Below are 25707 nucleotides of genomic sequence, written 5' to 3'. Positions count from 1 at the left end.
GTTTCATACTTAAAACCTGAAAGAAAAGCACAAAGGCTTAACATTTCAACTCCACGTTTAGTTTTACAACAGAGAGGAAAGATACGAATAAAGGGCAGCTCGTTGAAACGGATGTATCATAGAATCCGATGACCTTTCTTTTGTAAGTGAAGAGTAGTATCGATGAGAAATGGCCGATTGAGATTTATCGATGCAACTGGCATTCCTTGCACCTTGTAACTGCCGATGTACAAAGCGGAGAACAGTTGTAATTGCATTACGGTTTCTCGTTCATCATCGTTTTCTTCTCTCAAAACGTTTTCATCGGAATTGGCTACTGGTGTCTTCTTGTATCTACTGTTACTATTATCCACTGTGTGTGTCGCGTGTGTGAGTTACTTGAAAGGATACGGGTAGGGAAAGAAGGATACAGAGTGTAATTGCAAAAACGGCTCCGTTACGTTTGTCCAGATGGGAACAGTGTAATCGAGAATAGTTTTGCTTCCACAAAAAAAAAAAGCTGTAGGTCTGTGTATAGGAGGAACATGACGTCGATCTAAATTGGTAGTATGACCACCGAGAAATATTCGAAATGTCAATGCGTGGTCGGTCTTTATTCTCTGGTAATATTTCGTTTCTACGAAACCATGTTCTGTTGGCATAGGAATTAAGATTCGATGAATAATCGCGGAAAATCCGGCTCGATGCCTATGTTGTTAGAAACTTGTATGCGGTTTAATCGTACATTTATATATGCACAAACTCACGGACATTTTGCATTTCTGTCCATATGTGATGAGAGATACGAAACGAATGAGATATAAAATCTCAGTTATTACTGTTGGAGTATAATTGATGCAAGCTACATTCAACAGGAAATATATCTCGAACATAACGTCATCATTAATCTGATATCTATGCGTCATTTACGAGAGTTGAAATTTTGATCCTGGTTACTTCCATAATATTAGTCAGTATTACTCACACAGTCGTCACTTTCAACAATTCTGCAAAATGGTATTCGATAATCTAATTTTATAAAGTTCTCAACTATTTGTTACTTCTTCTTCAGATCCAGATTGATCGTTCTAAATGTAGAAAATATTACCTTCTCTCGAAACTATATCTCATCGGTTATAAAATTACAATGGAGTAAGAGACGTTGTGCTTCCAGATTCAATGATAATGGAAAAGTGACCGACCATTTTATACGCTCGAAACATCATCGTTCTTTAAGAGAGTTTCAGACGATCAATATTATTCGATGGTATTCGGGGTTCTCCATATTGTACCGACGGTATATATATATATATATATTGGACATCTAAAGGTTCTCTTACGTACGATAATACTGAGAATCCTGAATACCGACAATAATATTGATCGTCTGTACGTTCCTTCACACTAAGAACAATTATAAAATGGGGCACAAAAAGCGGGATGTTACGTTTACAAGTTGAATAAATTTCCTTGCAGTGTGTGTCGGTAGGGTCGTGAACGTAATTGCAGCCTGCAACAACACCCTGACATTTCGCACGCCGCATCGACCACTCGATGCAGTCCTAGCCAATCTCGCCTGGTCGATTTACAGTCTATCCTTTTGATTTGTTGGGGTGGTGGCCGGTCGCAGAACACGGCGTAGACACGTAAGAAAACGTGATCGCGTAAGGGCAAACGCATAAACAGGATGACGTGTACTGTTAGGATGAATCGCGAGCATGAGGCAGGTCCTTTTTTTGGACATGTCGCTGGAATGACATCATCGTTTGTTACGCGTGCGACTAATGCAAAACGATTTTGCGGTTTTCAAGCACGTCCGTTATTCTTTCGTGTTTGTATCGAGTCACCGTTCGAATTCCAATAAAAAACAGAGAACAAAGGAAGGCGGGCGACGAAGAGGAAGAAACAAGGGGGAATTGGATTTCTTTGGATTTCTTTTCGATTTCGCAACATCTCCACGATGAACCTATGCATCGAGCTGTGCTCGCGTCTTACATTGCGTTTGCTCGAATGCCTGGTTTATGATGCATTGCGTATTGCAGTCTCTTTCACCTTGGACGCCGGATGTCCAGATCGTCGCCGAGATGTCCTTACCTTTGTCCCTGTCATTCTGCTGAAATTCGAGGGAGAAGATTTAGAATTCAATATAATCGCCAAGGACAGTCGTAAATTTTGTGAGAAAAGATTTAAAGTCGTCGCTTTATCGGATTTCTTGTAGTGACGTTTAATCGCAACACGTCGGAATAGAACAAATTTCCCTTTGTTCTTGCCAAATTCTCGACATATACGAGTGACAAAATACTTAATTTCAAGAAACTACGAAGATACGCAGAAATCTAACGAATATTTTGGCAATTTTATTATTTTTACGTATTATGTACACCCAGTACATTGTTGCATATTCGATATTCTCATAAATATATAAGAACCGTAGACTATTTATAAGATTAATTGTGAAAGAATTTATCGAACTTTATGATATAAAACGATCATAAGAATTGAACGTGTTACTATTGATAAAGCCTAAATTTCGATTTTCAAGGATTCCGTTAAGCGAAACATATGTATTCGCTTCGATTGGTCATCGAAGGTCGACAAAAAGGGAAGAGTACATTAAACACCCCATGGTGGAAATAAATTAAGCAATGGGACGCCGTGGCGACTTTCTAGGCCGTTGCCAAGGGATGCCGACGCTGAGTCGGTAGCAAGGAGTTACAGGCTAAGTGGAAACAGAACTGCCTACCGTAGTGGTCAGCCATTAACCTAGATTTATAGGTCGTTCTTGATATAATCGCAGTTATTATTCCAAATAATTCAATCCTTTCATGTAATAATACTCGTATAAACGTTTTGCACCTCCTTCAACGTTCTTGCAGCAAATTACACGCAACATTCGCAGGAATTGCAAATTCCTATTTCAATCTCGGCATCTTTCATTAATATCACATCTTAATGTCTTTAATCGTGCAAAAGTAATCAAATTTCATCAGAATACAAAGACTTGAAGGTTCTTTTGAAACTCGCAATGTAATCTAAGCTTATCAAAGAGGCGTTCACGGTGTCCTAAATCCGAAGGCTTTTCAGATCTAGACTAACTAGCTATTCTCGAATCAAGCATAAATTCACGAAGGCTGAAGTAAAGGATACCGCGAGATCTCGAGCAAATCGACAATGCGAAGCTCACGCGAGCGTAGTGGACCTTAAGTGGGGACCGGAAGTGGGTCAGCCATCGACGCTTTTACCTGCTTCTCGAGTGTCCGATAATGAAATCAAAAGCTCCAAATGACATAGATCAATTATTCGAAATTCATCAAAATTATTTTCATTTTTATTTTATCCAGTAACCCATCTCGGCTATATCATCGCTTCATCTTTCCATCGACAATGGTGTGCTGTTTCTGGTCCAAAAGATCTAGTCTAAAATTATTCGATTTCAAAGAAAATTTAGTGGCATATTTTACTCTTATTTCATCTCAAATTCTCGCTATTATCTTCGTCTGTCCATGGACAAAGGTGTGGTGGTTTTAGTTGACTTCGAAGGCGATCGTAGTATGGATACATAAACGATGAACATAAAACGAACGTGGCTGAAAATAGGGCAAAGTGAGCATAGACACGCAGCCAACGAGGGTGTGGACCTCTTATTTCATTCGTTCCACTGTTCACCCTGAAATTTTTTATCCTGTTAAACCGTGGCCTCCCGATAGCCACCGTCACACGCAAGTCACACGCGAACAAGCAGAAAAGAGCATTGTTGGGAAAGACAGACAAGTATAGGGCCGTGTATTATTAGAAAACAGTGTGCTTACATACGCTGTCCTGAAATTAGGCGCATGTCGTGCACTAGAAATCTAATTTCAACTGGCGTGTCCTTCTTTTCGATCGTTGTTCGAGGCCTCTCCTGGATATAAATCTTAGGTGTTTTCTTTGAGAAAGAACTAGGTAACAGCTGTTAGAGATCGGTCTATAACAATAGATTCGTTCTTCTTTGTGTGGTACACGCCTGGTCGATGCACAAATTTCGGATGATCAATCGTTCGAGCGAGGATTAAATTTTGAAGCAGTTTCACATTTAATTAATTTTTAATATTATTACAAATATCAGAACGTATACTGTCGGTATTTCGAACGTTTCATTCTTCATTAATTACTTTTGCGATACCGTCAGTTGCTGGAATTCGAACGATTAACTTTCGGAACAATGAATAATTTTGAGAAATTCGCATGATCGAGGCAATTAATTTTTAATGTCGACATTGTTATCTTTATTATAACCAGTTTAAATTAATATATGTGCAAACTCCCTAGAATTCATGTGGGATAGGGATTCTTTTCGTTTTACGGATAGCACGACAGGCTTTGTTTTACGAACAGAGCGAGCTTCTTTTGTTTTATGGACAACCATTTTTAAAAGGCTCGCATTTTCCTAAACGGATGAACAGAGAGTTACATTAGAGACAGGCAAGATTACAGAATGGTTATTTAAAATTTTAAAGACTGAAGAAGAACGGGCGGTAGCTCAGGACGTTGAAAATCGATACTCGATTTTCAGGTAAACATTGTACAAAACTTGTTATTTCTCATTCATATAATAATTATTGTTATTTATTTAACTTTATTTAACTTTATACTAAATTATTATTAATTATTATAATTATTATTTAACTTTATACTAAAAAAAACTCGATTTTCAGACTACAGAATTCATCCCTGAATTATTTCAAGATTTACGATTTTACATATGTACGAACTATGTATTAACAAGAAGGTAGTAAACCGAAAGTTTTAAATATACAAATAGGTTTCACCCATAAATAACATTTACGTCAAAGGTTCTACTCGTGAAGGCGAGATCACGATTTTTACATTCGTGTTTGAATAGAGGATAAAAATTCTCTTCACCTTCTTAGCCTTTTCTTTGCCATGTTAACAAAGCGTACAAAACTCACGAGAACCGAAGAAGACGACGCGTATTCGAAGAATTTTAAAACGAAATTCAAAAAGAAAATGCGTGTTACAATAACATAACCTTTTGGTTACAGCTTGGTGTAAGCCAGCTAAAAGTTCCGAGAGTGTTGATTACATCGAAGATGATCCACCGTCCGATTACAACGATGATGATACCATCGATGACGAAGATGATACTGGAGCTCTTGAGGAACCACCACAAATCATATCCAAACCACAAAGTATACACGTGAGAAATGGGAACACCATATATCTACATTGTCTATTGAAAAATGCAGGTTAATACGAAATCAAGATGTGTAATTTCTACATTTTTATAAACAAATATTCTGTTAAAAAGTCTCTTCTTTTTTCATCAAAATTTTTATTATATTATATATAAATTTGTTTGTTTCATTTTATCAGTTTTAATAATACTATAGAAAAATTCAGAGAATTGTTTTTCCCAGTTATGACCCTCTCGAGCAATTATCTGAACAGAAAATATCACAGTTTAAAATGTAAAATATTTATTTCATAACGTAACAAATACTTGAACATTTCATCTCGTGATTTCAATATTTAATTATTGAACAGATAAACAAAATTGTTGAAATACTTCTCCAGCACAAGGGTTTAAATTTAAATGTGTACAAAAATTTGATTAAATTGTAATATTGTAGAAAAATTCGCTGTCACATGGAAAAAAGACGATGAATTTCTCTACTACGACTCAAATCCAATGAATGCAGACAAGGAGAGGATGGTTCGATTATGGAATAATACCTTAGTGATCTACAATGCAACGCTCAATGATACTTCCAATGATTATGAGTGCAGTATTTTGAACAAGCCACCCATCACGATTAAGCACAGAGTGCTAGTTTCTGACGAAGCACCAGTTCCATCACCATTGCCACCAACACAGCAGCATAAACCACCTCTGGTACATGTCACCCCTGCGAAAAGGGTAGAAGTCAACGTGGGTCAAAACATTACCCTCGGTTGTGAATCAAGGGAAGAACCATTAAGTGAGATAAAGTGGTATCACGAGGTAGGATAATATTTTTACTCGTACTATAATATTTTTACTCGTATTATATTTTTACTTGTATTATAATATTTTTACTCGTATTATAATATTTTTACTTGTATTATAACATTTTTACTCTTATTATAATATTTTTACTCGTATTATAATATTTTTACTCGTATTATAACATTTTTACTCGTATTATAATATTTTTACTCGTATTCTGTACACGAAGGAACATAAATTCTGGCAAAAATTTATTTATTTCATTTGCAATCTTTCTGCGGAGTCAGGACGTCTTAACATTCTGATTATAAAAAAGACTCTAAAGAATTGTATCTTCTAAAGAAATATTTTTAAATTATTTTCAAGAATAATTGAATTTTCCCTTTATTTAGGATACAAATTAAATATTGCTCGATACTTTTCAAAAAGTAAATTTTTCAAAAACTGGCCGGGAAATAGCTTGGTGAAGGATGTTGAGGAACTTGAATAAAGTTTAAGATCAAAAGATAAAATAATGTACCTTAGATTATCCTTTTAGAAGAATGATATGATATATTTAGATCAATGCTTCTACCTAGAATGTAGTCTGTCATGAAGATTGGAAAAATTAACACGATTATCTTACCTTTTAGTTTCACTGACTTGTATAGTGGATTTTTATAAACTATTCACTATTTCAATACGTTTATTCTACTTATTAAATTAAATATTGCTCGATACTTTTCAAAAAGTAAATTTTTCAAAAACTGGCCGGGAAATAGCTTGGTGAAGGATGTTGAGGAACTTGAATAAAGTTTGAGATCAAAAGATAAAATAATGTACCTTAGATTATCCTTTTAGAAGAATGATATGATATATTTAGATCAATGCTTCTATCTAGAATGTAGTCTGTCATGAAGATTGGAAAAATTAACACGATCATCTTACCTTTTAGTTTCACTGACTTGTATAGTGGATTTTTATAAACTATTCACTATTTCAATACGTTTATTCTACTTATTAAATTAAATATTGCTCGATACTTTTCAAAAAGTAAATTTTTCAAAAACTGGCCGGGAAATAGCTTGGTGAAGGATGTTGAGGAACTTGAATAAAGTTTGAGATCAAAAAATAAAATAATGTACCTTAGATTATCCTTTTGGAAGAATGATATGATATATTTAGATCAATGCTTCTATCTAGAATGTAGTCTGTCATGAAGATTGGAAAAATTAACACGATCATCTTACCTTTTAGTTTCACTGACTTGTATAGTGGATTTTTATAAACTATTCACTATTTCAATACGTTTATTCTACTTATTAAATTAAATATTGCCCGATACTTTTCAAAAAGTAAATTTTTCACAAACTGGCCGGGAAATAGCTTGGTGAAGGATGTTGAGGAACTTGAATAAAGTTTGAGATCAAAAGATAAAATAATGTACCTTAGATTATCCTTTTAGAAGAATGATATGATATATTTAGATCAATGCTTCTACCTAGAATGTAGTCTGTCATGAAGATTGGAAAAATTAACACGATCATCTTACCTTTTAGTTTCACTGACTTGTATAGTGGATTTTTTATAAACTATTCACTATTTCAATACGTTTATTCTACTTATTAAATTAAATATTGCTCGATACTTTTCAAAAAGTAAATTTTTCAAAAACTGGCCGGGAAATAGCTTGGTGAAGGATGTTGAGGAACTTGAATAAAGTTTGAGATCAAAAAATAAAATAATGTACCTTAGATTATCCTTTTGGAAGAATGATATGATATATTTAGATCAATGCTTCTATCTAGAATGTAGTCTGTCATGAAGATTGGAAAAATTAACACGATCATCTTACCTTTTAGTTTCACTGACTTGTATAGTGGATTTTTATAAACTATTCACTATTTCAATACGTTTATTCTACTTATTAAATTAAATATTGCTCGATACTTTTCAAAAAGTAAATTTTTCACAAACTGACCGGGAAATAGCTTGGTGAAGGATGTTGAGGAACTTGAATAAAGTTTGAGATCAAAAGATAAAATAATGTACCTTAGATTATCCTTTTGGAAGAATGATATGATATATTTAGATCAATGCTTCTATCTAGAATGTAGTCTGTCATGAAGATTGGAAAAATTAACACGATCATCTTACCTTTTAGTTTCACTGACTTGTATAGTGGATTTTTTATAAACTATTCACTATTTCAATACGTTTATTCTACTTCCAAAGAACAGCATTTAAATTACTTTATTCGCATTTCCAATAATATCGCGTTTACACAACTTTTACACATCATTTCACTGTTTAGTCTTTAACGGGTTAAAGATAAATGAAAAAGTTTCATTGGAATGTTTAATTAAGGAAAAGTAATGATCGCAAGAAATCGCGATTCTTATTTATAGAACGTATTAAAGACGTTTATTCGACAAAACTATAGTAAATACGATTCATACATTTCTCATATTTTTCTTTGTTTTTTATTACAGAATAAAAGAATCAATAAGAACATAATCGTCACTGACAACCGTATAACTATTGTAAATATTAACAAACACGATAGTGGCCGTTATCAGTGTTTGATCGAGAACGGAAAGCAGGATCCACCTGTAGAAGCCATTAACGTCGTTGTTAATTGTAAGAATTTGTGGTACACGTTTTCGTTGTTACAGTGACCTACTATTCTATATTTAAATGTTGCCTCAATGGAATAAATTAAACATAGATGAACGTGTACAATTTGTTTTCGTAGACGCTCCCGAAATAGAGACAAAGGGGAAATGGGTGCATACCGGTCTTGGTGTTGAATCACAGTTGATGTGTAACGTGCACGCTCATCCGCATGCTAAAGTGACGTGGATGAAAGATGAAAAGGAAGTGATGCCAAAAAGAGGAAGCATAGAGATCAAGGGGAACAAAACACGGCATATCCTCGAGATTCTGCATACCGAAAGGGAACACTTGGGAAATTATACGTGCATCGCGGAAAATATATTAGGACGAGCGGAGAAAACTATTTCCCTTACCGGTATGAGTTTCTTCTTTTTTTTTTTTTTTTTTTTTTTTTTTTTTCAATTAGAAGGAAAAATTTGAAGAATAAAATAAAACACGTTAGAGAGTGACTGAAATGTTTCGAAGTATGGAAATCTTTAACGTACAAAAGTTTGAAAATGAAACAGATTCTAGAATTTGAATATTCGAAAATTTGATAGTACGAGGATTTAAGAGTCTCAAAATTTGGAGATTTAAAGATCTGAAAATTCGAAAATTTGTAAAGCCAAAATTTCGAGAATTTGCATAATTTATACTCGAAAATAATGTACTACAATGAAATCCTCGTTAATTCGCTTTATAGGTCTTCCGTCTCAAGCGATGATTTTTGATGGTGAGATGACAAAGACCGATTCGGGATTGATTTTAAAATGGCAATTGGAGAGTTATTCGCCAATTACCGAATACAAGGTTATTAAATACATATTACCATTCTCTACTATCTTCGTATCTATTAGCATCTCTTTTCGTATGATAATAAAAATGTATTAATTGCATGATATAGCTGCAATATCGTAGCAAAGGAGACGATAATTGGATAATTCTGAAGCCGACAGTAACGAATGGTAAAGGAAATCAATTTACTGTCGAGTATAAATTTGAAGGGCTTGAACCTGGATCGTACGAAGCGATCCTTATGGCCAGAAACGATTTCGGATGGTCCCCGCCATCAAAACCACACATGTTTGTGGGAGGTAAAAAGATGGAAAGATGACTTTTGTAATCGTTCGTTGTATAATGAGGTTGCTGGTTTACTAATGTTTCTTTTCCACTGCTTTACAGTACACGCGGGTGAGCAAGTTGAGAATGGTAAATATCGCAATATATACATTGAGTAATAGCATCTCTTTGTAAATGAGCATGATTCTTATGAATATTTAATGCGTTTTCAGTTAAAGGATCGTCATCGAGCGTATATCGATTCGCGTTAGACAATACTATCTTATTCCTAGTCGTTTCATCCTATGCTCTAAGTCTGTAATTTACTGAACTCCTTAAACTATAATAGGTACGTATGCAATTCACAGACAGAAATATTGTTTTACAAAAATATATGTATCTCTGAGGAACATAAAATAACGGATCTAGGAATTTCAAAACTGACAATTTTGGAAATGTTTTCTTTAAAAATCTATAGAAATAATTATTATTCTTTTACTAAAGAATTATATTTACTAAGGATTTATAGACTTTAATTAAAAATTAATTTCATAAAAAATTTTGTATGTACAGATAATTTGCTGCAGCCAAAGCGTACACCAGCAAATGCAATGGTGGGTTTAGCGAAACAAGAATGTCTAGGAGAACTGTAAATTGCTGGTGTAATATATTCTTTAATGTAATGTATTAATTAATGTTTTAAGCAAGCGCTAGACGATCGATGTGTTTCCTGTAGGAAAATGATACTTGCGATAGCGAGTTATCTACGATTTCTATCCCTGCTTGTTGCTGGAGTAAAATTTCACGATGGTACAAAGAAAAGAAGTATATCGTCATTTCTGTGCAAGTACAACGAACACGGATACTTGTTTCGTATCAGTATGCCGCTTTCTTCTTTTTTCTTTTTTACAAAAATTTATCGAAATTTAATTGTGGGCATTCCTTGTGTATAAAAAGGTAGTTTCCGATTATTTGACGTGCATTAGGTAATTCTCCTAGATGTTCTGGTATGTATTATTAAAAAAAAAAAGAGCATTTTCGTTGTATTCTAAATCAAGAATAATTATAAGGGATACTGTACTTTAAAATATATTTATATATCTATATATATTATATACATACGTTCACATAATATAGTATTCATTGTACATGTATAAGTTCAAAGATACATGATTATTATTATAATTTATTTTTGTATGCTTAAGATTACTTGATCCGTGTTCTATAATGTTGTTTAGTGCCATGTACGCAAGTTTATTTTAACTATCGATCGTGTACAGAAACTGGCACTGATAAGCCATCCTTCTATCGCGAACGAAGGACGTGTAGGTACCTAATGTGTAATAGCAAAGAAATAATGTTATTAAGGACAGCCGTAGTTAGTCGACGAAAACACGCGGGTTGGAAGCACATATACCGCACATTGGCACCTTTTAAAAATCTATAATATTACAAATTTCTTATATGTGCTTTCAATTCAGACTTCAATGTATAATGTTATGAGTGGAAATGAATGCCTGATGGAGAATGCAAGAAGTGATGTATCATTTTCCAAAATAGCTTCGTAGCTGCTAGTACAGAGACATGTCGTTGCATTGACTTATAACAACCGTTACAATTAATAGATTAGCAAATAAATGTCGTACAAAAATATAGTCGGTTCCAATAAATGGTGCACATTGTGTAACTCTACGTGTTACGTGTAGGAATTTCAGTCACGCTTAACTTGACGCTCTGTATATGTCAACTACATATTACTTATATATAGCGTTCGTTGCATTTATTCATTTGATAATAAATTCGTTGCATAATTTTAAACGCATTATACGGATACTTCTTCGACATTGTTAAAAGAAATTCATTACTACCTTTGGATGATCTAAATAAATTTATTAATTCCAATTTTGATAACTCGACTTTATGTCCTTATCATGTTTTATCTGCATAAGATTTTATTATCACAGATGAATTACAGAATAGACTTAATATGTAACTACTTTTTTATTCCATGATTTGGACAGTTGCCTAATTCTTTTATCGAACTTATTGTAAAACAAGGTTGTTAATTATGATGGAAGATATTTTGACCAATAAAATCATTTAATTAAAATGAACCATTACTGTATTACACTCTTTACCCAAAACTTCCTATTCTGATTAAATAAATACTACACGATAAATAGAAGAAAGCTACAATAGCTATAAAAAGCATTTGGACATATCCTCATCTTCCAATAAAGCGTTTTTCCTATCTGGTCCTACATATTTTATTTGCATAATATCAAATTTTTTTAGTCATATAGAGATACTAATAAATAAAATGAAACTTAACATACTTGGACCTAATAATTAGTATATTTTATAAAATGCTAATTCATTGAAAATATATAAAAACTATATATTCCATAATTCCATGATTTCGTTGTTTATATCGAATCCAAATTTTCAACAGTATCTAATTAACGATAAAAAATCTCTTCTTTTCGCCGACCGGTATTTCAAAACATGTGACACGTGATCCCCCAAGCTGTTAATAGTGATTAAGTACAAGATACCGACAGTGTATGGGATTTTGTGTCTAATGTCCTGAAATACCGACCCCAAAAAGTCAGTGTTTTTTACGCCCTCTACGATTTGCAACGGCATAAATAGGAACTATATTCAACTTAAATCGAAAGCAGGAACCGTTATCTAACTTTGAATTGATGAACTTTTAATCGTCCATAGAAGAAAACTATAACACTAGCCATGGTTTGAGATAAAATTAATTTTGCTATGAAATTATAAACGATATACAGGGAATGGTATCTTAAAATTGCAATATGAATGTCTTCACGATACTTATTTGTCCTAACGCAAAATTAAATGTAGAACTTAATACATTGTAAACTAAACCTTACGAAATACAATGATAACTTTTTAAACTTTACGAAATGATATTTTACTTATAAAAAAAAAAACCCCACAAGGTAAAAACCTATGCCATCTTTACTCATGCAGAAAGCAATGAAACTATTTAATAAAGCTAATTACAGTCGCGATCACAACCAATCGGCTCGTATTATTTCTTATATAATTAATAATTGTATCACGCACCGTAATGCGATTAGTAATTATATACGAAATAATACTGATTGCTCGGGTCTCACCGGCGTGGAGATCCTCCCTATCCATGATCTTATCCACCCTCTTTTTACGCACAACAGTTTAAACATTTGAAATATCCATTTCTAAAAAAAAATTCTCCTCTTGACGTGCGTTTGCACGCAGGCGATCCAGGAACCGGGAACATGCTTCCACACTCACAGTGGAAGAGGCTTGGGCACCGCGTTGTATCAACGCAACACTAATTGCAGAAACGCGACTATTCATCAACGCAACGCTAATTGTAAAAGTAAACAAGACAGCCAATTGAATAATATCGCAACACTAATTCTTAAACTGAATCAAATAAAAATTAATATTTCTGATTGAACTATAAAAGCTACTTTAATTATTCGCAATAATTAAAAATCGCAATAGTAAAAAATTAATTAACATTTAAATAGAAAAGATATAACACTTTGAGAAATTCTAATAATTGATAATAAGAAATGCTAAGAACAATCGCGGACTATTATAGTTCGCAATACTACAGCAAACACGATCGATATTTCGTCGCAACTCTAATTCAAACTGTAGTCACCATTTTCTCGCAACTCTGATTCAAACCGGTATTAATCATTCGCAACACTAAGAAAAAACAACGATTTGCCCAATGTAACGATGGGCCGACATTGTAAATCGGCCAGAAGAGAAGTACATACTACTACTACAAATACTAAAGACAAGCATAGTGACAAAGTGATAATACGAATGACTTTCCATGCTCTGGATGATCCAGAGGATGAAGAGCCATCAGTAGTTGCCCTTTTCAATGACAGTTTGTCGGGCCTCTTCGGCTCATAGCCTCTTCTTTCTTCGGGCGCAATGCCCGCTGAAACTTAAATTTAGGCTCGAGTCTTTCTAATCGCAAAATAAAAAATAACTTATAAAGATAAAATAAAAATATAAATCGCGGATGCTATTCCCCGTGCACATAGACGACAAACGATCATTGTGATCGTTGCCCAGTCACATGTGCGTGCTCGAGCAATAAACGTTCGTTTCGAGCTTACTCGCGACCGCGACCGCGAAATTCGAAAAATCGATAGGCAAAACCAGAGACGAGAGCATGCTCTACCCGTGGCAGTTTCACCGTCGATTTTTCAAATAAGATTTCCAGAAACAGGTTGGTCACACGAAAACGCACCTATCCGACCAGAGACTGTGCCAACCTGCCCGGCCCTACCTACTTATAATTAACAGACACACCAGAAAGTATACTACCTATCCTACCTAACCCCTATATTTAAAAAGTGGCAAAACAAGCACAGCAACACACTCACTCCACGGTTCTCATACATAACACCCGGGCGCAAGAGCCTACACTAGAGAGAACGTCCCGGGACGTCTCCGACACCCGAGTTTGACATTCAACTTTCACACTCTAATTTACGTACCGTTTCCCTGAAATCAACTGACGATAGCTAGCGACCATTGTACGATACAAATACATACACATTTTAGATATAACTAAAAATAAATTTGCAATTGAAGATATATGTATTACATTTTCTAAAGAAGTGACGACTTTTAAACAAATGGTACGAAATTTGGTACCATTACTTTGTTATTTGAATGTTATTATAGGATAAAGGATATTATTATCTATATTTGTGAATTTCTTGAATATTAATAAGAATCGAAACGACGACGCAATTCCACAGCCTAACCACATACACACACACACACACAATGTGGAAATTACGTCGTTCACGATACACTAATTATCGTCAGTCGCTAATAAATTATTAAGTTTATGGTCATCATACTCATTGCCTTTCCTTCACCCGCGTAGCACCTGGGCACGCGAGTGAGATCCTGGGAATGGGTACGGAAAGAGTTAGACCTGAAAATCCTGATCTAAAAGATGATTAGTATATTTGCTTTGCATGCATCTAACGGACTACTGTTTCTTCATTTTTCATTTATTCATTATGTTTGAAATTATTGTGAATCTACATTAATTTACTGAATTTAATAACGTAAGAAATTATTGAAATTCTAGTATTGTAAAAAAAGTGAGCAAAGAACTTATTTATGAGAAAGAATTTATTTATGAAAGAGAACATTAAAACTTAATGCAATATAATAATAGACTGCAATTTAAACATTAATGTTAAATAATTTAAGGTGATCTTTTCGTCAAAGCATATTTTCGAAATCACGAAAAAATATTCAAAATTTGTTGCTTTGATTCCAAAATCTGCCTACCGCGAAGTTCCTTCTTGCACACAGAAAATACATTTTTGTCCGGAAGGAAGTGGACTTTAATACTTTTATAAACAAGTTATGTATAATATGTATTGCCCTAAAGGGCCACGAACATAAGGCCCATCGCGATTTCTCATCCTTCCCGGTCAGTCAGCACTTTCATTATTTTTTATCTGTAGCTCATCGGGTTTTTCAAAATAATTTTTCCACGATATTACAGTGTTTAACTTCTCCGTCGCAAAATAATCAATTCAGTAAGTAATTTCAACATTTATCGTTTATCCAAACATTCATATTTTATTCATACGCGTACTTACATCCGTATAAATCCACTCATGATCATTCATAATTAATCAATCAATTACTAACATTACATAATATTATTCATTCTAATAAAAAATGCAGTATGCAAGAAGACCTATCCTGAACTAGTAAATAAAACACATACAATAAAAATATATATTACCACTCACGGGTGTATTAGATACCCGCGGTCACTATGCTTGTAAAAAATTCTACGTAATACAACCAGTCTCCCGTGTCGATTCGGATCTTTCATCCTACGACATGAGTGAGTGACTGGAGGAACAAAGAAGCGTGCGACTCACAGTTACATATGAAGAACGATGTGAACAATGTCGACGTAGCTCAGAAGAAACCATCATGAAGACCGTCATCTCGGAAGAATCATCAAAACTTATGGTAGAAGTATTGGTTGTAAAATATCTGTAACAAAAGATAAAATAGTGTGTGTGTGTACATATACATAATTTATTGTTGAGGACAAAATTTTATAGTTTATTGATGTAATAGGGAAAAATAAGAATTTTCAACAAATATTATTTCTTGATTAATTATGATTAAGAAAAAAATGAAAGAAATACAGTTAATTGCAGTACAATACTTACATTCTTGGCCTTTAAAGCACCATAAGATCCTATCCAGAGAACAGGAGGAGATGGAGATTGTGAAAAAGCTGTAACAAAATATGTAACATAAAATCACATTTTAAATTCATTATATATGTGATTTCAAAATTACACATATAATTATAAGAATAATTACAAGAAGAAAATATAAGGTAAATGTATCAGAAATATCTTTGTGTATCATAAAGTATTTTCTGGTATTGTCAAATATATATGAATATTTCATAACACGATCGATTTGTAATAATTATCCGTCAAATTGAATGTCCGCCATTACAGATTTAACTACTTCGTTCAAATAAAACATGGCGCGTTTTCTCTACAGTTAAACAATGCTGCGCAATAAAAAAAAAACGCGATGCGCAGAACCTGTTCAAACCTGTCTGTGATAAGGTACTTTGTCGAATGTAATAAAAGCTATTGAGAGAGTCCAAATAACAATATTATCATAAACAAGTTACTTTAAAAGAATAATGAAGCAAAATGAAAAAGTTGTTTGAATTTCTTATTCAAATGAAGCAAAATCGAGAGAATTTATGTCAAAGTAATGTTAAAAAATGTATTCAATTTCTTCGAAATAAAAAAATAATTTCTTTAATCTTGCCTTTCCCATCTTGATATTCTTAATAAACCATGAATTTAGAATTTGTTATACTACGTATTAATTACATTAATATCACGAAATATTTGTGAGAAATGAAGTCGATTGAAAACTGAATAAATACCACCGATTATCTAAGTAATTAAAATAAACAAATGTATACATACATAATGTTCGCCTTCCTTAGAATAAATGAAATATTACAACGTCTCGACGAATAGTTGTCAGATTTATCATTGTTCACTATGATGGCGTCTCGTCGGACATCTCGTCCTTTCGAATTTCGCAACATCCCTCTAATACTTCGAAGTTTCCCTCGCAATCAAACAACGATCTGCACAAAAAAAGAAATATTAAAATAAATGTATAAAAAGAGCAAATTGTATGAAAATGAAACAATCAAAACTAAATTGCATCTTGAAAGCTTAATATACGAGTTACTGGAACAGAATAAACAGAAAAAAAAGATAATCAAATATCAGATTACAAAAGATTTTAATAAATTATGGAATAAAAATATACCTTCGTTAAACGAAGTTTACCGTAGCGTGCGTTTCAGTGGTGGAAGAATGATTATAAAATATTTACTACACAAATCGACACCTGTTACGGACTGATATTGAAAGGTGTCTAATCGCTTCGACTTTCGGCACTAGACTGGTCCCCTACGTCTCTGTTTACACAGGCAATTTCAGTTGGTAGGAAGTGGGGGGGGGCCTCTTGCAAGTCGTATATATACATACATATACTTATGCGACAAGAATCGTTAAATTCGTGGAAAGGATATATTTTCGATAAAAGGGTATTATGTTTCAAATAAAGAAATAATACGTTAAACTGGTTGTAAGCATAAGCTAATATAATCTGCATGAACAAAATTTATAAATTCGAAATCTGAGTATCTGTGTTTAAAAATTTAGCACGCGTGTCATAATGTAATTTGTTTTAATAAAATTGGTTGAAAAATAGAAAAGATGATAACGTTTAGTTTGAAATAAAATAATATATATCTTAGGTCAGAAAATTATAATTACATATATCTTACAAGGAAGTTATTTATCAATCCGCAATCCTACTAGCAGCATCCCGTGTAAAAGACACTTTTATCTAGCTTAGAACAAAGAAAAAACTTCTATTACTATCAGATTTCCTATTTTCTTGCGAAAAGCGCCCCGATAAATGGTTACATGTTATAAAAAGATTGATTTCTGCCACCACGGGCCCCTTTTGATTTCGCATATCGCATTGAATATATTAAAGTATTAACAATTTGAATTTTACATGAATACTTCTATTTTTGATAACCCACGTATGTTCAATTTTTTAAATTCACGAGGTCTGTATATAGACCTTTCCGCGCAAGCGTGCAATGGTGCGAGCGTATTGTCCGAAGACGGTGGATCAGCAGAACCGAATTGAAGTTTTTGAGGCCCAGAACTATTGGTTCAGGGGCGGCCCCTTTCATGGGACAATGAAAGAGGGGATTGAAATGAAATAAATTTACGTAAAAAGGAAATAAAATCTATTTTGTAATAAGTTATATTTAATATTTCTCAGTATACATTTTTAAAATACAGTTGAAATTCAGTGGTTGATGATATTATACATCTGATTTATGATTATAAATTACTACGATAAATTGAAATCCATTTTGATAAAAGCAAAATATTAAATCTATCTCTTTATCACGTTTGTACACGAAGATAAATATATCACATAAATATCTTTCAAATAAACTAATGAAAGATTATCAAAATTTGTTTGTCTTGTGCACGATTATCATAAAAGTCATGGCAATTGAGTTCATGTTTGAAACCAAATAATCATATTCAAATTAACATAAAAATATTCAGTACTTATTGATAATTAGGTAATAAAATACTTGGAATAGAGAGGCAAATAAAATAAAGTAATAAAACAAAATGGACAGAGACCGTCGATTAGGTAAGATCTCTAATTAATAGTCCTTGTTCATTCTATTCATATTCTACAAGTATACTAATTAATTTTGTAATTTATTTGATACAACGTTTGTGTAGCAAATAAATTCCTATCACAATTTCTGATACTGCTTGTATAAATTGCAACGAATATTTTCGGAAGTTCATATATACAGAAATAGATAACTGTTACCAAGTTACCATTGTAGACCAGTCAATGACTTTCCTATTATAATTATTTACTTATAATTCATTACTTCTTATGTTTTTTAGAGGTCAGAACTACATTCATATTTTCATAATGCTAATTACCATAGTAATTCCATAGTAAGCATAAGTACATTTACAACTAACCTATTTACTTGTTTAACACTATAGTCTATAGACAGTATGAAATATAATACAGGATGCGTGTTCTCTCCCCTAAGATATATATCTGTACCTACATTTTCTACCCGAGCAACTATAGATGCTTCGTTATCTTCCTTTACCTGAGAACATATAGCTGTATTGGCAGTGACACATCGATCACTGCGATTGGTCCATTTGAGGAATAACGTTTCACATGAGTATATCTACGAATTCTATATGGTTGTGGGGGTAAGCAGAAGAAAGAAGGGGATAAGGAAAAAAGCTTAGGAGGATCAGTTAGTTGTCGACAGCCCACTTATTTAGATCGTTCTTTTTGTTGTGTATAAATTTGTGATAAAAGTTCTTTATTTTACCTGATAATGGATATAACTAAGAACATACGGGAGAATGCTGTGGGAGAGTGCCAGTTGACTATCAGATTGCTGGAAATGTTGCAAAGAACGAAATACGAATTGGTGCAAGAAAATGGACAACGCCGTTTAACTGCTCCAGAAATCATTCGTGGCGAGAAGCAACGCGTGAAAGGTGCTGAAATTTTTCTTGGCCGTCTTCCGCGAGATTGTTACGAGGACGAATTAATGCCGATGCTGGAAACGGTCGGTCGTTTGATCGAATTACGATTGATGCTCGATTTTTCTGGATCAACTCGCGGATATGCATTCGCCTTGTTTGAAAATTCAAAAATAGCAAGAAGCGCGTGCGCAAAACTTGACGGTTACGAAATCAGACATGGACATCGCATCGGCGTTGTTAAATCGGTTGATAATTGTCGATTGTTCTTCGGTGGTGTACCCAAGAACAAATGCAAGGAAGAATTTATGCAAGAGTTGAATAAGATTCTTGAGGGCATCATTGATATCTATCTGTATCCAAGTGCACATGACAAGACGCTGAATCGTGGTTTCATATTCGTCGAATTCAAAGATCATAGAGCAGCCGCGATGGCAAGACGAAAGTTAATACCTGGAAGAGTCATGTTATGGGACCATGAAATCGCGGTTGATTGGGCCGACCCTGAACCTGGTGATCCTATCGACGAAGAAGTTATGGAAAATGTAAGCTATTTTAAGCTGTATGAAAAATAAAAAAAAATGTAGAATCTTATGTTATTGGAAAAATACATATAAATTTTTTATATTAATGATATAAGATAAAAAGTATCTATAGCATTTGCTATTATTTATAGGTTACTGCTTTATTTGTACGAAATCTATCTTTGAACATGCCACAACAAAAAATTCGAGATATCTTTCAGAAAAATACAAAAATTCCTATCTTAAAATTAAAGAAAATTAATCATTTCGCGTTCGTACATTATGAAAATCGTAAAGCAGCACAGAATGTAATGGACATTATGACAAGTATGCTTATTATTTTATGTCATGTTTCATTTCATCTTTAATCGTTGTACACACTTTATTAAAATAAGAACAAAATAGGACATAATGGCGTCGCTGAGGCTGAAGGATGGGAAATACGTTGGGCAAAACCAATCGGAGCCACGAAAGTCTTAGAAAGACAACGATGTATCAACGAAGCTCTAGCAAATGCAAACTCACGTAATCTCGAACCAAGTTACGCCAAACGCGCACCAGTGAAAAAGTCTGATCCTAAGAATATCGTGGACATGAACGCTAACAATATACTCGATATAACCTCAATACACACAACTGCTTTACAAAACTTCATTAGAGAAAAGTTTGACGGTACTTGTTACTTTAACTGTTTGCGCGTAGCGAATGGGTCCACTTTTATGTGTAAAGTAAGTGTATATGATTATATTCATTTATATTTGTTTTTATTTTCTCAACATATCTTTTTTAGTTTCTGATTATTTATTGTCTGTTTCCTTTTCTTTTATTTTCTTAGATAACTATTGTTAGACAAGCCCTTATTCTGTTCGAATATCACGGAGAATCAATGCCAACGAAGCAAAACGCTATTGTTGCTGCGTGCACAAAGATGTATCAACTCATAGTGTCTACGTTCCAGGATCTCGGTGAGTATATGAAAGAAAAATATTTTCTAAAAATAACATATATATCCAGCTAATTTTCGCGTTCAAATTCATGAGGAGACGAATGAACGTAATTCAATACACGATACGTTCTCCACGAATGTAATTGATATCAATTTCACGTTTCGTATAATTCTTTATCTTGATGTCTCCATTCTTCTCGAAGTTTCGGGTGTATGAAAGTTTATTTCTGTATTTCTTTGTTTCGTAACTCAACTTAGCAACAAGTAACACGGATATTGCATCAATAATTAATTAACGATAATCTAACGAATTTTATTTAACGAATATTTTGAAAGCTTGTAAAACACTAGCGAAAGAGAGACGGTGGTAAGTATGTAGCTGTGATTTATGAATATTTTTTTGTCTGTTTTCAAACAGTGCTACGAGAAAATGAGCACTATTGCATGGAACAAAAGCTAGGCATTAATCCTGTGGTTGGGTCGCCAGTCAGCTGGAATAGGGAAATACATTATAATTAAAGAAATTACTTTCGTTGAATGATTTTTATAGTGAAACATGCAAAGATCATTGATATTATTTATAACGTAGAGATCCGAAAGCATGATGACAAAAGTATTAAGAAAGTATTCCAAATGTAAATTAACTTTTGCATTTCTGACACAAAATTGAGATTTTAACGGTAAATTTTTACAATTGAAATGAATTTTAACCAAATTTTCAAAATATATTTGTACAAAAAGATCGATCGGAGTATATTTACAGTTTTATTCAATTATGATATAAAGCGCATTTTTAATGATCGTTTAAAATACCGTGAAATGTTGTGAAAATTTTAATTGTAATATCTATCACAAATGAAGTTGAACAATAAGCATATTATTTTAAAGTAATCTACTAAAAGATTGAATTTAGAAAATCTAGCAACTGCAGGTTCTCTACGTTAAATATATAGTTTAAATACATATTAAGTTAATTTTACTCTGCCGGTACGAGTTAAACTATATACGTACTGCTCGTTAAAAAGTTAATCGAATATGTGATAATAATCTGTGAAAATCAGTAAAATTATATATTGATTGGTTCGATTTTCAGATTTAACGTAATAATTTTTTTATTTTTAAAATTGTACAGAAGCATTAGTAATGATAACGATGTATTATGTTTAGTTGTTTCCACAATCAATTCACAAAATTGTATCTACATAAACGTTCAAATAAACGGACACATTTAATCGTCTGTTTACGATCCTTTTCCTTAAACATATTAAAAAGCGAAAAAACCATGAACGCGTTTGCCTTGCTCAAAAATTTATATTAACAATTATTAAGAAGTAACACTATTCGATCTTTAGAACTTAATTTATAATCAGAAATCATATGATTATCCTGCATATAAAGTCCTCGAAGCCATAACCTCATTCTCTCCGGTTTCCAATTTTGATCTCTCTCATCCAAAAGTTTAGATATCATTTGCTTTAAATATCCAACCGTTTCTGAATGTGAAACTGGAACTTCCAATCGTGGTCCTTCTAGCCTATGTATTGTTATAATTGGATGACACCTGCATGCTAATTAAATATTTCTTACATAAAAAGAATGCATTTTTTTATCATTCAAAAATAGGTTTACATATTGTTACCATGTTTACGGGACATTATGCCATGCAATTTTATTTGTAATCCATTTAACTACAATTTTAGTAACGAAATATCTTGAATCACAAGCAGCTTATAGTAATTCACGTAAACTACAATTTTGAATAATTTTATTAGGGTTAAAATACACAAGAAATTAGGTACATCGCGCATTCAAATAGATTTTCTACTCGTACCTAACTTCCCATTACTTTGATATAACTTACATATACGTTTAGAAGAAACATACAGATATATGTATTTTGAGATTTAATTAAGTGCTTCATAGATTTAAGGAATTCTAGTTTGCGGTGGTTTAAATAAAACATTTGATCTGAACATTGTCGGTAGAATCGCTGTGTAATCTTCAAGTATTCTTCTCGCAGTCTCGTTGTCCGTATTCCCAGTAATATTTTTAGGTCTCATACAGCGTACCAACTGTTGAGCTTCCCCGATACATTTCGTGTCTTGCTGTTCCGTAGAAAACAGTTCGTACGTGTAATTCAGTAAGTTTTCAACGATGCAATCGAGAATTGTATCTTGCGGTATTACTCCGTAGCCATTTTGGGAGCACTCTTTGATGGCGGCGTTCATCCATTCCCATTCGTCCCAATCTTTACCGTAATTCACATTCATAGCCTCAAACTTCCATGTTAAATGTGCACGATATCTATACATTATAAAACAAATTAATTGCCTTAAAATAATTTATTCCTTATAGATACACGTTGGAATGTAGTACGTCTCGTGTGTAAAATATCAATATTTTTACATGTATATATAATTATAAAAAAAATAGTTTTACAATATTCTAAAGAATTCTAGCATAGCATTTATACGGAAATTTTGAAATGGAAAACCACAGGTTTCTACTATTGAAGTACAGATAAGAATTTAAGGAATTTGCTGTTAAATATCACATTTTGTATCGCGTTGATCAATTATCCATTAATTATTTTAAGAACGTAGTTGTATCTACATAAGTAGCACAGCTTTTAAAAATACGCCTGACTGTGAGATCGAAGAAGAGACGACTGCCTCTTATATTTTTCCGTAACTCATTTAAACTAGAAACCGCAAACGATAAAGTTCCAGAATTACTTACCCCCAGAACCACGGGTTCTTCTCAAACTTTACATTTTTAAGGTTTCTCAAGTAGTCGAACATTTGAAAGTTGATGGCTTCTATTTTATTGTAATCGAAATAGAAGTTCTCCAAATTGGGAAGCATTGTGAATACCATATCACTGATCATATAGATATTGTTGAACGACACGTCTAGGGTTTTTAAACTGTACACATTCATGTTCACGAACCATTCATAGTTTACGGTGGTCAACTTGTTACCCCACAGTAACAAGTTCTCTAGTTTGGCGAGTTTTCCGAACGCAGCAGGACTTATAGTCTGTATGTCAGACCCGTGTAGATCCAAAGTTATCAGGCTCGCACCAAATCTTTCAAAACTGTATCTATAAACAAACGACGCGTTTCATCAGAGTTTCCAATTTTATTTTAGTTTATTTTTGTCATCATTATCTTCTGTCTGGTTTTCATGTTATCAAATACGTTCTTGTTAAGAAGCTGACATCGTAACGACTATAATGTTCAATAGTCTCGGCGAAATTCGATATCAACTAGTTACAAATTTCATACTCGATATTTTCAACGAAATATTATGTCATCTCATAAATAATGTCGTTTTTGCACTCTATTAAACGACATATTTTCAGTGAAACAAATTAATACTTAGGTTTATATTTAATCATCGATGATCATCCTGATTTTTTGAAAGTACACTCTACTAATGTTTCTAACAGTATGTTTAATTGTACTGCCTTTTTAAATTTGGACAGCATACAAGGCCGCAAATTGTTTTCGCTGACACTCATTTTATAATTTCTTTTAATATGAAAAAGCTGATCTAATTGCTTCGGACTCGTATCAAAAACCATCAAGAGGATATTGTTTAAGAAACACAGGGAGAAATTCCTACAAACATATCAGCGAAACATGGTACGCATATTTATCCGAAGAAAAATAAGAAACGACATTTGTTACGAAATGACCTAATAACGTCAGGATATAATCATGTAGGAAAATCTATCGTTGTAAAATCTTATATCTATACTGTCCAACTATAAAAAAGAATAGCATCTATTGAATAAATAATTTGTAATAAATTGACCTAAATTTTCACAGTTTCTAAAGCGATTGTAACTACGTATATTTATAGATTCTATCTGAGTCCAGAGTATCTCTGTTTCGATAAAATAGAAATATACATTTTTTAGAGTATCAAATGTCTAAAACTCGAACAATTTCGACTCAAATATGGCTTTTGTAGTTCTGAAATATGACCTCTTTTCTTACCCTGGTATATTATATATTCTCGAATCTGAAATCGTGATCGACGTACTGTTGCTATACCCTTCCATCAATACCGTTAAGTTCGTGAGTCCCGTGCAGATCAACGTGACTTTCATATCTTGCCATTTGTTGATGATTCGACAATTGGCCCGCTCCGTTACGACGTTTGCCAATAGATTAAAAATGAAAAGTGCATGTAGCAGACGTTTCATGATTCACGCGAGACAGGAACCGACGTTGAACACGAGCGTTTAATTAACTGTACGTTTCTGACATCTCGGGCGATGAGCAACTGAATCGTGTGGGCGGTGCGGCGTATCCTTCGACTCTCGCTACGTTTTCCTCTTTTGATAAGAGAATCGCACTCTTTGTAACCGATCGAAAAAGTCGTTTCATACTCTATGAAAAATAAAAGAACACGCTATCGTGCCTCTTTATTTTCGATTTAAAGTTAGTCGATAATTAAAAAAATTCGAGTGTAACTTCTTTGCGTCTGCGGATGAAATATCTCACGATGCGATGTGGTTCATTCGATGAGAAATCTCGGTTTTTCAATATTCGTATAAAAGAAAAATTAAAATATTTTGCATCTAAAAATGTAGCACATTTTTTACGTAGTATTACTTTAGGAATATCCCTCGCATTTATCGGCAAGATGCCTTGCAAATTGATTTTTAGTTAAATCTCGCGTCACTAAATAATAAATATTAATGATAAGATACGCGAGATATTAAGTTATATATTAATTTACTGGTTCGATAATATTCTTAAGACAACCGTGTTCTATTTCTTTCAAAGTACAACATGTAGAGACACGGTTTTCGAATCAATTTTCTTTACGGATATAAAGCGATCCAAGTTGTCATGAAACA

General features: G+C 33.2%; 3 protein-coding genes and 1 long non-coding RNA gene across 4 annotated transcripts in view; 2 read left to right on the top strand and 2 right to left on the bottom strand.

Moving 5' to 3' along the window:
• LOC126918841 (neurotrimin-like) overlaps positions 1-11772 on the top strand; it is a 66372-nt gene extending 54600 nt beyond the window's left edge. The window contains exons 2-10 of the mRNA XM_050727267.1: positions 5022-5225; positions 5610-5980; positions 8437-8584; positions 8700-8975; positions 9303-9409; positions 9504-9693; positions 9782-9808; positions 9892-10007; positions 10232-11772. Coding sequence (XP_050583224.1) covers positions 5022-5225; positions 5610-5980; positions 8437-8584; positions 8700-8975; positions 9303-9409; positions 9504-9693; positions 9782-9808; positions 9892-9980 — 1412 coding nt within the window. The 3' untranslated portion in view covers positions 9981-10007; positions 10232-11772. The remainder of the gene's footprint in view (positions 1-5021; positions 5226-5609; positions 5981-8436; positions 8585-8699; positions 8976-9302; positions 9410-9503; positions 9694-9781; positions 9809-9891; positions 10008-10231) is intronic.
• On the bottom strand, positions 6640-8068 carry LOC126918842 (uncharacterized). The gene is made up of 3 exons (XR_007711446.1): positions 7800-8068; positions 7392-7496; positions 6640-6787 (listed from the first exon to the last, which is right to left on the bottom strand). It is a non-coding gene; the product is annotated as an uncharacterized LOC126918842 (long non-coding RNA).
• A 6741-nt stretch (positions 11773-18513) lies between the features above and the next one.
• LOC126919053 (APOBEC1 complementation factor-like) lies at positions 18514-22128 on the top strand. The gene is made up of 5 exons (XM_050727742.1): positions 18514-19910; positions 20042-20216; positions 20295-20617; positions 20725-20854; positions 21254-22128. The coding sequence occupies exons 1-5, from the start codon at positions 19215-19217 to the stop codon at positions 21352-21354; spliced, it is 1425 nt and encodes a 474-aa protein (XP_050583699.1). The 5' UTR covers positions 18514-19214; the 3' UTR covers positions 21355-22128.
• A 350-nt stretch (positions 22129-22478) lies between these two features.
• On the bottom strand, positions 22479-25128 carry LOC126919054 (peroxidasin homolog pxn-1-like). The gene is made up of 3 exons (XM_050727743.1): positions 24839-25128; positions 23575-23937; positions 22479-23139 (listed from the first exon to the last, which is right to left on the bottom strand). The coding sequence occupies exons 1-3, from the start codon at positions 25045-25047 to the stop codon at positions 22761-22763; spliced, it is 951 nt and encodes a 316-aa protein (XP_050583700.1). The 5' UTR covers positions 25048-25128; the 3' UTR covers positions 22479-22760.
• Positions 25129-25707: the final 579 nt, after the last annotated feature.

Source organism: Bombus affinis, chromosome 7 (assembly GCF_024516045.1).
Source record: "Bombus affinis isolate iyBomAffi1 chromosome 7, iyBomAffi1.2, whole genome shotgun sequence".
In the NCBI taxonomy this organism is placed as follows: Eukaryota; Metazoa; Arthropoda; class Insecta; order Hymenoptera; family Apidae; genus Bombus; species Bombus affinis.
The sequence above is the reverse complement of the archived record's forward strand: the minus strand, read 5'-3'. Positions and strand labels throughout refer to the sequence as shown.

Coding starts and splice junctions, on each gene's coding strand:
- LOC126919053 (XM_050727742.1), top strand. CDS start 19,215: ATGGATATAACTAAGAACATACGGGAGAATGCTGTGGGAGAGTGCCAG. Junction 19,911..20,041: donor ACGAAGAAGTTATGGAAAAT/GTAAGCTATTTT, acceptor TATTATTTATAG/GTTACTGCTTTATTTGTACG. Junction 20,217..20,294: donor TGTAATGGACATTATGACAA/GTATGCTTATTA, acceptor AGAACAAAATAG/GACATAATGGCGTCGCTGAG.
- LOC126919054 (XM_050727743.1), bottom strand. CDS start 25,047: ATGAAACGTCTGCTACATGCACTTTTCATTTTTAATCTATTGGCAAAC. Junction 23,938..24,838: donor AGAATATATAATATACCAGG/GTAAGAAAAGAG, acceptor GTTTGTTTATAG/ATACAGTTTTGAAAGATTTG. Junction 23,140..23,574: donor AAGAACCCGTGGTTCTGGGG/GTAAGTAATTCT, acceptor TATAATGTATAG/ATATCGTGCACATTTAACAT.